Below are 12413 nucleotides of genomic sequence, written 5' to 3'. Positions count from 1 at the left end.
TTCGCCTTAGTAAATAATGCAATTTACAATGATTACCGATCTACTTTCATGTAATCCATGTAACTCGGGAGGACATATGTTGCGAACAATAAAGTATTATGGAATACTGCTACCCAGGGAATTTCCCGCCATCCTAGTCTCAACTGAAGATATCATTGCCCACGTTTCAAGCCCAACCTACTACTGTCGAGACTTCTGATTTGGGAAGAGGATGAACATTATGATCCGAGTTTAGAGCCCTTAACACTTGAGGGTGCCTGCCAGTACCGATATGACTAAAAAACCCATGCAGAAGTAGCCCCCTCATATGTATAAAATGTTTCTGGTTTACGCGGGCAGCTGAGCATTGAACTCTAGCTTTTCCTTTTGCAAAGGAAAAAAAAAAGACGATGAAAAAGATAATAATAGTTAATTTTGTGTGTTATCCTCATTGTCATCAACGAGAATGCCTAGGGCGTCTTCTGAATGCGGACGTGAACATCCCCTTTCAACCACGGACTGCCCACTTTGGAGAAATCCAGTGTCGTCGTATCCTGAGACTTCCCACCACATCCCCAGTCCAGCTCACAGTGTTGAACGACGGTCGAGACGACCAACTTAGAGATCATGGTGGCCATCTTCTCTCCGGGGCATCGATGACTGCCTCCGCCGAATGGGATGTATCGCAGTTGCGTACCGTCATTCAATTTCTTGACCAGGTCTGGCTGCTCAACCCACCTCTCGGGGTAGTAGATGCTCGGATTGGACCATACCTCCGGATCATGATGCGTGAGATAGGGCGAGATGGAGACGACCGTGCCTGCTGGGATAGTAATCTCTTCGGGAACATTGCGAAGAGTTTTCGCCTGTCGTGTCCAGCGAACATCGGCGTTTCCCGAGTAGTGACGACCAGTCTCTTTGACGAGAGCATCCAGAAAAGCACATTGTTCAACATTCGGATTGCATGCCAGCTCCTCACGCAGGGTCTGCAAGCGCTGAGGGGATTTGAGAAGCTATTGAAGCAAAGTTACTCGTCAACATGATACGCACGCCACGCTAAGAAAGTGTATCAAATACGGATGTGGTTCAATCATACCTCTAGAATGGTCCACGAGATGCTGGCCACCGTACTCGTATGGGCAGCAAACATCAACAGGGTATGATGAGCCCCGTAGAAACCGCTCAGATGGGCCGTCGACGGGTCCTGGAGCGTATAGGAGATATAATCCAGAGAGTCACGCCATTCTTCCGGATGCTTATCTCGCTCTTGTAGCCGCAGCTCAAAAATCTGGCGGATGCGATCGCGCGCAGCCCATAGTCGCCGTGCCGGAGTATGAGGAATCCAGGCCGGTAGAATGGTGTGCAGTATGCTGCCCACATTCTCCTCCATCGAATGAAGCAGATCAAACAGTTCGATGACATGATGATCGTAGAAGTCCGAGCCCATCAGACAGCGAACAATGATCTTGTGGACGAGGAACGAGACCTCCTCGAACAGCTCCATGGACTGTCCCCGTTCAGCAATTTCGGACCAGTTGACCATGGACTTAACGGTCTCCTGCTGCGCAACCTGACCGTAGTGATCCAGTGTCACCTGCCTCGAGATTCCTTTACTTAGTGAGCCAACGAATGTGCGAAGATGGCTAAAATATCCGGGGATGACGATCTTGTTGAGGAAGAAGCCCATCCCGTCCCCAAAGGACCAAACGTCCTATGGTTTCTATAAGTCAGAAATCATAACCGACACTGATGTGATAGGGAATATCGTACCTCGCGGGTCTCCAAGTACTCCTTGTTCAACTGACCACTGCGCAACCAGACGGTGCGTCCCAGTAGCATGGGCACGGTGAAGCACTGCCCATAGTGTTTGGTGGCCGTAGCAATAAACGACACCGGGTCTTTGCTATAGTGAACCAGATTGCCCCAGATGGGAAGGCCCACCGAGACCGAGGGCAGCTTGCTTGAGGAAAGCAGATACCTCAAAAGAAGCAGGATTGCGAGTGTCATCGCTCCAAGGGGAACGACACTCGGGCTGAGGCGGACGGATTCCAGGTCCGAGGTGTACATGGTGACTGATCGATCATACAACACAGTTGAGTGGGCGGATGGTTCCCAATCTACATCACTATACATCGAAGAAACCAGCTTGATATATATTGCACTTTCTCCATGACATCGGATTCTTCTCCAGGCCGCGTCTGACTCAGATCGACGGCGGTGTTTCTCTCCGACGGACGGCGGAGACTTTTAGCCCTAACGCCGCCCATTAAACGTCCGCGTCGCCGTCGACCTAAAAATGGCCTGATTGAAGAGGTGAATCCTCCCTGCATATTTTAGTAGCCGCAGATTTGTTCTATTACATTCCAGCCCTGGTATCCTTCAATACTTGAGAAAATGTCGATGTCGGAGAAAGAACACACCTCGGCGGAAACGCTGGTTGCTCCAGACGCGGATTCGGGCCCTCCTGATGGCGGATTGCGTGCCTGGATGGTCGTGGTCGGAGGATTCTTGACGTACTTTGTGACATTTGGTGACTATGCCTCGAGATAGATCGAGTGAAAGCAACCCTACTGACGGCGCTGTAGGCCTTCTTAATTCCTTTGGCACCTTCCAGGCCTACTACGGGGAGCACATCCTCGCCAGTCACAGCGAGAGCACAATCTCCTGGATTGGCTCCATTCAAATCTTTCTGTTGTTTATAGGAGGCGTGTTCTTTGGCCCTGTCTTCGACACGAAAGGCGCCAAGGTCCTGTTTGTGCCCGGCACGATATTCTTCGCCCTGTCCTTGATGTTCATCAGTCTGTGCCATAACTACTACCAGTTCATTCTGGCACAGAGCCTTCTCTTCGGAATTGGTGATGCTATGTTATTCTATCCCACAATTTCCGCCATTCCGCATTGGTTTCACCGTCGACGGGGTCTGGCCTTGGGTATTGTCGTGGCCGGTTCGTCTCTCGGAGGGATCGCCTGGCCGCTGATTTTAGACCGGTTGTTTAGCGCCGTTGGTTTTGCTTGGACGCTCCGCATTATTGGGTTCATGTCACTAAGCCTACTTGCGCCGGCATGTCTGATGGTCGTGCCTCGTTTGCCACCCACCAAGGCGAGCGACGTGCCCAAAGCCGAGGTGATGGCCATTTTCAAAGACGCGCGATTTTTACTGCTCGTCGCGGGCATGCTGTTCGTCATGTGGGGAATGTTCGTTCCATTCTACTACCTTCCCCTGTACGCCATACATCAGGGAGTGGACGCTGTTTTCGCCAACGACCTCGTTGCTATTCTGAATGCCGGCTCGCTCGTCGGTCGCGTTGTATCTGGGGGGCTGGCGGACAAGATGGGAAGGTATGTCACGCATCATATCCAGATATTCGAAACGAGCTTCGCTAATATGGGGTTTAGATTTAATATGGCCATAATCTGCTCGCTTTTCTCGGGAATCGTTTTGTTTTGCCTGCACGTCATGTGTGACAAAGGCAGCATCGTGACCTTTGCCGTTCTGTACGGGCTGTTCTCCGGGGGGTTGATTTCGCTGCAATCAGCCTGCGTGGCCCAGATAACAGATAACATGCAGATAATTGGCATCAAAATTGGCGTCATGATGGCCGTCTGCTCCGTGGGCGTTCTGACTGGTGCTCCCATCGGCGGCGCCCTCATCTCGACTGAAAACGGCGGATATTCCGGTCTGATTAATTTTGCTGGCGTAATCCTTCTGGCAGGGACCGTTCTGTTAGCTGGATCGCGATGGGTAATTAGTCGCAATTTCTTTCAAGCCGTGTGACAAACTTGTATCATTTGCCTCTTTTTTTCTAGTATTAGAGACCGTTATCGCTCTATCTCAGACGTGCTCAAGGGCTGCCACCAAGCAGTCGCAGCACCTCGCTTTCTATAAAAGCCTTTTCTCGAATCTTTCATAGTTAGAAAATGCTCTTCTATCTGTCTGTCAGTGTTCTTTGGAGTTTTTTAACAGACCTATTGATGAGTGTTTTCGGGATTCAAACAACGAACTCTTCATCCACACAGTAAACACCGTAGCGCTTGTGTAGTCTAGTAACGATCCAGAAGCGTGAATAGTTCTGTCCTTCCATTCCAAAGTCCAATGTACCTATATACACCTTCATAGCTACAAAGAACATCTAATTGACGAGGAATAATAACGACTGTCCTTCCCTTTAACTCGGCATATCCGCAAGCCCAACCTTCATCTTCTCGAAATCAAACAACACGATCTTATCTTTCGCAAATGTGTCGCCAAAATTCCCAATCACAAAGTTTCCCTCGCCCAAGGTACGCACGTTCAACACACAGGTGGGCTCCGTCGCGTTCGGCAGGGACAGTTTCTCCACGTAGTTCTCCGGGATCACCTCCCACAGTCGATCATGACCCTGAAACTGATACTTCAGAGGCGGAAATGAGGACACCTTCTCACAATCCACCGATACAAAAGTTTGGTTTCCGTTGTTTGGCAGCTGGTCCTTCTCTATAGAAAGAGGTTGGCCGTTGGTGATTTGGATCAGCCGGTTGTAGCTGTTCACGGACATGGGAACGCCGTGGCCGTAGCTGGCGTGGTCGAAGATGGCCCCAGGGTTGCCACCGTAGGTGGTGTTCAGAGTTTGTTCCTCGTCGCCGATGAGGTGCTTGGTCAAGCGTACAGCCCAGTAATTGTACACCGGTGGATCGTACTCGAAATTGATGTCGTTCACCACGGGGAAGAAGATATTCTTGTACCACAAGATGGAGGATGCAGCATCACGTCCTGGCTTCGCCAGAGCCGGCGACAGGCCTCCTAGCGTCTGAAGACCGTCATGCCCGCCACAACGCTCGCGAGCGGGTGCTGGATTGCCGAAGGTGCTGTTGTAGCAGTACTGGAATGAAGTGATGGGCGACCGATAGGCGCCGCGCCGCCACATTTGGTAGAAGGGCGACTGCGTCGAAGCATTGTCCTTGTTGAAGACAGGCGAGAGACCGTAGACCCCGGAGAAAGGATAAGCAAAGTCGAGCTTGAAGTGCATGTCGGCCAGCTGCAGGGTGGTTCGAGCGCTTTGCTGGCCCACCCGCTGGATGTCGGAACCGAACCCAACGGAGAGATCGTCGTAGAAGAAGAAGTGATTCGGGTTCCACACGCGATTGGGGAACAGACGAGTCTGATTGACGAAAGTGTGGGATTCAGTCTGGTTGAATAGCGCCTGCGACGGTTGCAGACACTCGTACATTCTCGACAGGCTCCCATGGCAGCGCGGTGTGAAAACATACTGACCGATCCAGGTCCAGTCAACGAAGGAGTCCACCTTCTGAGGCGGACTGCCGATCGTGATGGCATCAGTCGTGAAGCCGAACGGTGTCCATTGCAAAGGCATGTCGAATGACTGCGCTCTATGCTTGCCCGACTCCGGAGCCGGGGCAGCAAGGGCACCGCCGAGGAGCCCTAGAGTGACGAGAAATTTCATCGCTGTGTAGATCTAGAGAGAAGAACAAATATGGCGACTGTGATCGGACATCTGTCATCCGCATGAACTTTCTGCCACGTTATATGCACCATCAGCAAGCCCTAGTGGCCCCTGTCGATGCGGCGCCAACTGCTAATCCCCGTGTCGCAACGGAGCCTCGAACGTAGTGCTGACTAGATCGTCAGCCCTAAAAAATGGGCCGCTGAGGCGCGGAGCGGCGCGCCGATTCATATTGTTTCTGGGCCCATAAAAGAGACTGAGATTGAGCGTGGGAAGAAATGCAGAGATCGCGACGGAGAAGGACCACCATCACCGGCTAGCAATTAACTCTACCACGCGCAATGGACTCCGTCATGCACATCCAGGGCAGTCCCGACTCGCCGCTGACGCCGCTGATTCTCGTTCACGCCATCTCCGGCCTTGCGCTACCCTATTTCGCCCTCGGGCCTCTATCGTATCCCGGCGAAGACCAAAATCCGCAAGAAGGCCGACCGGTATACGGGATCTCCGCTCCCATCTACGAGCATGGATCGCCATTTGCCGCGCCCGGCAGCCTATTCGAAGTGGCCGCGCTCTACGTATCAATCCTTCGTCGCGATATCCAACCCAAGGGGCCGTATCTACTCGGCGGGTGGTCCATGGGGGGAATGATTGCCGTGGAGATGGCCGCCATTCTGACCGCAGAAGGCGAGACGGTGCCACATGTTCTGCTGATCGATTCGTTGAATCCCTCGCTATACCCGCCATTTCAAGACACGCGCGAGCATCACGTCGTGGCCACTATCACCTACAATGCCATCGCCCGCCGCCTGAATGCCCCCGAGGAGTCCGCCAGTGCACCGCTGCGCGACGAGGATGGCAGCAGCAGCAGTGATACGAGCCGAGAAAGCTCAGACGGGGAAGTTGATAGCGACGACGACGAAGACGGGGACAACTCGATGGTAAAATTCTACGGTCGATTGCGCCAGCACATCCATCACGGCCTCCGGATGTTGTCCTCGTATCGGTCCACACATCCCGGCAGCCAGCGTCCTCTGCTGCCGAACACGAGCGCAACGCTGATCAAATGCGACACGCTAGGAACCCTGTCCCCCTTGCTACGGGAGAAGCGGCGCGAATTCGCCCGGAAAATTAACGGAAATGCGACGAACGGATGGTCAGCCCAGCAGTTCAAGAGCTTTGCCACCGTGCCCTTTCGCGCGATGCACGACGGTTGTTTTGACGAGGGGTTTGCCGATGAGCTGACGCTGATCCTCAGGAATGTCTTGGGTCGTATAGAATGATCGAGTGTATTTTTAGAATAGTAAATACGTATTACGTTCATCGCGGCATTCTTGCATACACCGGGAGCCCTAAAGCTGCCGTCCGCCTCCGTGCGCAAACGGGCCTTTTCCTCGGACGGGCCCATGCAAGTCTGCGTAACGCTGACCATCGACCATGGTTAAATATTGCCCAGAGGCGAGTGCGTAGTCTTCATTCAATAGAGCGCTTCACCCTTCATCCATCCATCATCATGACCGAGCACGTTCCCGTGGTGATCATCGGCGGAGGCATCGGCGGACTCACTCTGGGCGCCATCCTACGCCGCCTCGAGATCCCCTTTGTCATCCTTGAGCGAGCGCCCGTCGTGACGCCCCAGGGAGCCGGGATCTCTCTCGCCCCGAACTGTTTGCGCGTACTGGAGCAGCTGGGCCTCCTGCAGGCTATCCAAGCCAATTCACAGGAGCTTCTCGGCATTCGAGTGTACCGCGAAAAGGACTGCTGGGGCACCATCAACTTCGGGCTTGCGAAGCGCTGGTTCGGATACAATGTACATTCCATCGAGCGACATGAATTCCATCGGTATCTGTACGAGGCAGCCGGCGGCGCAGAGTCGGTGCGATTCGGATGGAACGTGGTAGACATCGTAGACGATGAAAATGCGCACACGCCGGTGCGTGTGGTGAGCGATGACGGCCGGACAATCTACGCTAACGTGGTCGCTGGTGCCGATGGGATCCGGAGTGCAACTCGCCGTATTGTATGCTCCCTACACTACAGTGTGTGTCATCTACTGACGGACACAGCTTGCTAGCTCTTCCAGCTTCAAAGCCGAGAATACGATTCGCTTCACAGGACGAGTCCACATGTCTGGATACACCCAACCATTGGAGCATTTGACCTCCGGCGATCTGGGGATGGGCCACTGGATGTTGTATGATGACAGCATCTTGACAACCTGGCCCTGCAAGGAGAATCGACAGTGGTTCATCGGGGTCAAGCGAGCTGAACTCACGCCAGGAGAGACCCCAGATCGCTCGGTCTGGAAAGGAGCGACAGCCGAGACCGTCAATGCAGTGTATGGAGAGCGATTCCACCCATTTGGTCGTGATTCAACCGTGAAGTCCAGTAAGTCCTCGCCTCTGGGTATCACGCAGGCCTGACAATTCCTAACCGTCATTTTCCGCAGTCGTGAACGAGGCGGAGCGAGTGATCGCGAGTAATGTATTTCAGGAGGTTGACTTCCCACACATGGCAAAAGGGCGCATTGCGTTGCTGGGAGATGGTATGCTTTCTTTCTTATTTGGAGTACTGGTCTTGGTTAACCATAGAGTAGCGGCGCATTCTATGACCTCATTCTTTGGTCAGGTATGTCCTCCTCCTCGTTTTGATCGCAGGAGATCCCATACTAACGCAATTCATGGGTCCAGGGAGCCTGTCAAGCGATCGAAGATGCAACCGTGCTCGCCGACTCGATCGCTGACTTTCTTGGGGGCGACGCCTCCGCTCTGACGTCGTACTCTCGCCTTCGAGAGCGGCGCGCTCAAGACGTGGCCTCCTTCTCGGCACGCTATGCCCAATTACACACAGCGAAACTGCCGCTGGGCATGGGGAAAATGGTACGGTCGATGATCTATCAATGGGTGCCGAGTAGCGCGTGGATGTGGTACCTAGGATGGCTGTACGGACACCAGCCGGTGTCAAAGAGAGTAAGTCTAATAGAACTTGTGGGCAAATTCAGACTGACGTGCATCTAGCTGGGACAAATCCAACGGTCGGATGGGGGAAACAAGAAGAAAAACTAGGATAAGCGGGTTTGGTAGCAGTTTAGATGGACTGAAGAGAAGAGGAGAAAGAATTACATGACCACAGGGTCGCCTTTTCCTGATTTCAAATTCTAATACCACAGACAGGGTTTGGTGACCAAAGTTACAATTTCTTCCATCAATGTAGTATGAACAAGAGATCTCCAGCTTGAAAAATGCAAGAGGCTGCATTGGGCCAAAAAAAAAAAAAAAAAGTCATTAACTTACCCAATATCTCCTTCATGCGATGCAGCTTGCATTACGATTCTCAAATAAGCGGAAGACTGGGGATGTTGATTTGGAATGAAAAGCTTTGGGCCTCGTGTATTTCGTGTATCTATCGCCAGACCGAATTCTAATACGTACACTATGTAGTGTGAAATCATTATGAAATATGGAAGACGTAAAATAACCATCAACTAGACGCGAGACAGGTGTTCTAAAGATCATTGTCATCGCAAAGGACATAAACCCTAAAATCGGAGTCACGATCGGAAAATTCCATCCGTTTCATTGCGAAGCCCGGTACCAAATGGCTCCAGCCATGAAGACGGTAGCGTCCAAGGATGAGGGACGGTGTTTTTTTCTGCAGCGTACAGGGAGGCGATGTCGCTCTCCGACGGAGCCGATTCTAAAGAGTCCGAGGATATGTGACGGGTTTGAACAGGGGTCTGATGGGCTCTCTGAGGGAATGAAACACCATAAGGATCTGCAACGGATTGAACGCCGGCACTGACCTGTCCACTGGTAGATGAGGAGTTACTGAAGAGGAGAATATCGCGACCGTGGAAGTCCATAGAGGGGAAGGTAGACGTATGGGATTGCGTTGGGTGCGCGGTTGGACTCGACCGAGACGGCGAAAGATCCACACGAGGGCCCGGGCCGGGCTTGATGAACCCGGTGAGGCCGAGCAGAGAGCCCATGTCGGGATCCCCGAGGAAGAAGTAAGAATCCATGACTTCGGCTGGGCAGTCCGACAGTGCCGGCGACGGGCTGGCGGCTGAGTGTGTCAGGGATATCCCGGATGAGCGACCGGCCACTAGTGGCGGAGCATCGTCGGCGATCGACACCGATAGAGGACTGGCGCTCTCGGCGACGACGGACGTAGGCAGAGATCTACCGTCGGTCGGCGACGGGGACGTGGAAAAGGCTTGTTTCAGCTGTTTGAACCGTTTCTTGACTGGGCGAATCACAGGCCCGGAAGAGAGAAGGGAGTTGCCCTTGCAAATCTGGTGCATTTGATGGGCAAAGTCCGCTAGTTGCGCTAGGATCGCGGCTGCGTCCACCTCGTCGCCTCCGTCCATCCATTGATGAGAATGTCCGTGAATGTGCGCCAGCGTGCGACTGCATGTATCTAGACCTAGGGCGAGAGTTCGCGTTACGTCCGCGCCCCGATCGCTCATCATGCGAGGCGAAGCGACCGGACTCGAGTCGACGTGGGGTGAACGCTGTGCGATAGCCAGCAGAGCGGCGGCCGATTGCAGAAACGCATGCACGGTGACCGGTCTGACGCGGAGCGACTCGCGGCATCGCTGATGCCGAGCAAAGAGCATGTGGATAACGATCGTATGGTACGCGGTCAGCAGGAAGGACTGCGAGGGAGGGTGCGTGACCTCTCGCTCGACGGCCTGAATGGCCTGCAACAAAATGCGCCGAATATGGCGGGACAGAACGGAGGGATCGAAGCAGGCCTGGGGCAGATGATGCAGCTCGTGGATGTGCTGGGTTTGCCACGGGGCGATTTCCGTACGCGGTGCCTCGTCGTTCCCAGATACGTTGAGGAAAAGCGTATAGATATGGGCCACCGTGCTGGTGATGTGGCTTAGCGGCCAAAGCCATTGCATCGTCCGAGTCTGTCCCTGCAACGTAGAGATATTGTCGGAGGCGCGATCGAGGCGCAGACTCGGGGAGAGTGACTCGTCCATGCTGGGAAAATCGGGGATCTCCTCCGGCAGCAGTAGCGAAAACGGTTGATTGATCTGCATAAAGGACCATGTTGTGGTCGACAGGCACAGCCAATAAATGTTTTGCAAGATCTCCCGCTTCACCGACCCAATGTCAATGCCATTTAACTTGATGCTGTCTACCTCCATCGAGGACTCGTCCCCCCACATCTTGTGCAGTCGAGACACGATGCGACAGGTGTAGCCCACGTAGCAGGTGCCCCGACGTGCGTTGCCCAGGCAGAGCTCTCGCCAGCCCAAAAGTAGCAAGGCCTGCGCCGTGGACAGCGGATCCGACTCGCTGCACAACGCCGCGCGCCGTCGGAGGTGACTGGCGGCAAATCGAATCAGCGTGTCCGGGTCTTCCTGGTCGGCCCCCGGGCCGTCGCGTTCCCGCGACCGCGTCTGGGGACCGTGATGCACCTGGCAGGCGTCGGCTAGGATGATTGCCAACAGGGCCGGGTCCACGGTTTCGTCCTTGATCTCGCTGATCAGCAGCGTCTTGGAAACCACCGGGGAGAGGGGATGCATCGAAAACCAGAGGTCTACCATCTGAAGCACCCGGTACTTCCCCAGGACCGGTAAGGGATTCTTCATCGTGCGAGGCGAGTCAAACATCTCGTGGGTAGTATCGGCGGCCAGGCTCGTGATATAAAAGCTTCGGTTGGCAGCCGGAGGTCGTTCGCATCCGAGACTGCTGAATCCCAGTAGCATTTCCACCATGTCATGGGCCAAGAAGGATAGAAGACCCTCGTAATGCAGCCGCGGCCGCGGCTCCGGCGATGGGTGGCTAGGGGACGAGTGGCCCATCTGGCGATGGAATGCAGCGATGGAATTCTGGAACAGATTGGAGCGGGACCCAGATTGCTCGATGAAGTATTCGGTGAACATCTGCTCCAAGTCCATACCTAGCGTTCGTTCGGTATCTAGTGGGCTCTGATGCCGCCGGGTCGGCGTGGTCACCCCCGATTCTGCATCGCCGGGATTGCTGGTGGACGGCGAGAGTCGTTGCGAACGATCGAGACCGGACGGTTTGCGCCGGGGGCGGCCCTTGCGGGCCTCGGGCCCGTAGACACAGTTAATATTGCGTTCGCGACAAGCACTGCAGATGTGGCCGCCGGAGCAACGGATCTTGCGCGCACGGCAAAAGATACAACTTCGCCGCAGCCCGGTAGTGGCAGAGACCGGCGTCGTGGGCGAGGTGGATGCCGGATCTACGCGGAGACCGTTAGCAGGGACAATCCTTCCACGGATCCCAAATAATTGGCACGTACTCGACTGCGTGGTGGCCATGCTGGAGACGAGTTTGAAACGAGCCGTCAAACTCCGTTTCTCTCTTGGAGCACAATCGTCAAGGACAGAGTGCCACGGGTGCCCGTGCCACCGAAGGTCGGACGAACTGGCAATATGCTTTCTGGGGCTAAATCACGGGGGATTTTCGTGCTTCCTGCGTCCAGATTGGCAGCGACGATTTCCCTTTGTCTCATTGTCTTCACTCTGGCCGGGGCGCCTTTATTTGTTCGCGGTGGACGGGATCCGGCCCCCAGTGCCAAGTGGGAAAGCGAGCCTCTGGGGGCGTGGATGGCGACAACGCGTTGAGAATCTTACCCTGGTACAAGCAGGGATGATGCCTGGCGCTCGCGAGGCGTTGAGACGCCAATTATTTGCCGGCAGGCAGGGATCGCGCTGGCCAACTCGTGTTCGACGCCGGAACGACGGGTCAGACCAGAGAGGCCTGAAACCGACCCTCATTTCGCCGGCAATGAGAGAGGCTAGACACACTCGGCTGAAAGGAACCGGATAAAAACTGGTGGATGGAAGCGACGGTGGGAATACGAAGAGCGCTGAACTGCTGCAGGAGTAGCGCGAGACCCGGATACGAAGGGACTAGGCTGGTATAACATTCCTCACGGCCTAGCGCGAGAGTCTTTCGAGGTTCGGCGCCGAAACAAAGCCCACGGAAGGCCAAACCCGGCCGCCTCATG

At 54.4% G+C, this 12413-nt stretch overlaps 6 protein-coding genes across 6 annotated transcripts; 3 read left to right on the top strand and 3 right to left on the bottom strand.

Moving 5' to 3' along the window:
- Positions 1-449: 449 nt before the first annotated feature.
- KD926_005497 (cytochrome P450) lies at positions 450-2046 on the bottom strand (the record flags this gene model as incomplete). Its single annotated transcript, XM_053098700.1, has 3 exons — positions 450-992; positions 1076-1690; positions 1750-2046. The coding sequence occupies 3 exons, from the start codon at positions 2044-2046 to the stop codon at positions 450-452; spliced, it is 1455 nt and encodes a 484-aa protein (XP_052957400.1).
- A 327-nt stretch (positions 2047-2373) lies between these two features.
- Positions 2374-3754, top strand: KD926_005496 (MCT family MFS transporter; the record flags this gene model as incomplete). The annotated part of the gene is made up of 3 exons (XM_053098698.1): positions 2374-2509; positions 2565-3318; positions 3376-3754. 3 exons carry the CDS (start codon positions 2374-2376, stop codon positions 3752-3754), a joined length of 1269 nt encoding a protein of 422 aa, XP_052957399.1.
- Positions 3755-4145: 391 nt separating this feature from the next.
- On the bottom strand, positions 4146-5420 carry KD926_005495 (acid protease; the record flags this gene model as incomplete). The annotated part of the gene is made up of 1 exon (XM_053098697.1): positions 4146-5420. One exon carries the CDS (start codon positions 5418-5420, stop codon positions 4146-4148), a length of 1275 nt encoding a protein of 424 aa, XP_052957398.1.
- A 341-nt stretch (positions 5421-5761) lies between these two features.
- Positions 5762-6703, top strand: KD926_005494 (thioesterase domain-containing protein; the record flags this gene model as incomplete). The annotated part of the gene is made up of 1 exon (XM_053098696.1): positions 5762-6703. The coding sequence occupies one exon, from the start codon at positions 5762-5764 to the stop codon at positions 6701-6703; it is 942 nt and encodes a 313-aa protein (XP_052957397.1).
- A 230-nt stretch (positions 6704-6933) lies between these two features.
- KD926_005493 (FAD-dependent oxidoreductase) lies at positions 6934-8485 on the top strand (the record flags this gene model as incomplete). The annotated part of the gene is made up of 6 exons (XM_053098695.1): positions 6934-7440; positions 7487-7808; positions 7870-7965; positions 8017-8048; positions 8111-8389; positions 8438-8485. 6 exons carry the CDS (start codon positions 6934-6936, stop codon positions 8483-8485), a joined length of 1284 nt encoding a protein of 427 aa, XP_052957396.1.
- Positions 8486-8970: 485 nt separating this feature from the next.
- On the bottom strand, positions 8971-12412 carry KD926_005492 (Zn(II)2Cys6 transcription factor; the record flags this gene model as incomplete). Its single annotated transcript, XM_053098694.1, has 4 exons — positions 8971-11642; positions 11703-11848; positions 12037-12163; positions 12226-12412. 4 exons carry the CDS (start codon positions 12410-12412, stop codon positions 8971-8973), a joined length of 3132 nt encoding a protein of 1043 aa, XP_052957395.1.
- Between the last annotated feature and the right edge of the window lies 1 nt (position 12413).

This window comes from Aspergillus affinis, assembly GCF_023601865.1.
Source record: "Aspergillus affinis strain CMG 70 chromosome Unknown NODE_27_length_306053_cov_87_951578, whole genome shotgun sequence".
Classification (NCBI taxonomy): Eukaryota; Fungi; Ascomycota; class Eurotiomycetes; order Eurotiales; family Aspergillaceae; genus Aspergillus; species Aspergillus affinis.
This window is presented reverse-complemented; position numbering and strand designations above follow the sequence as displayed.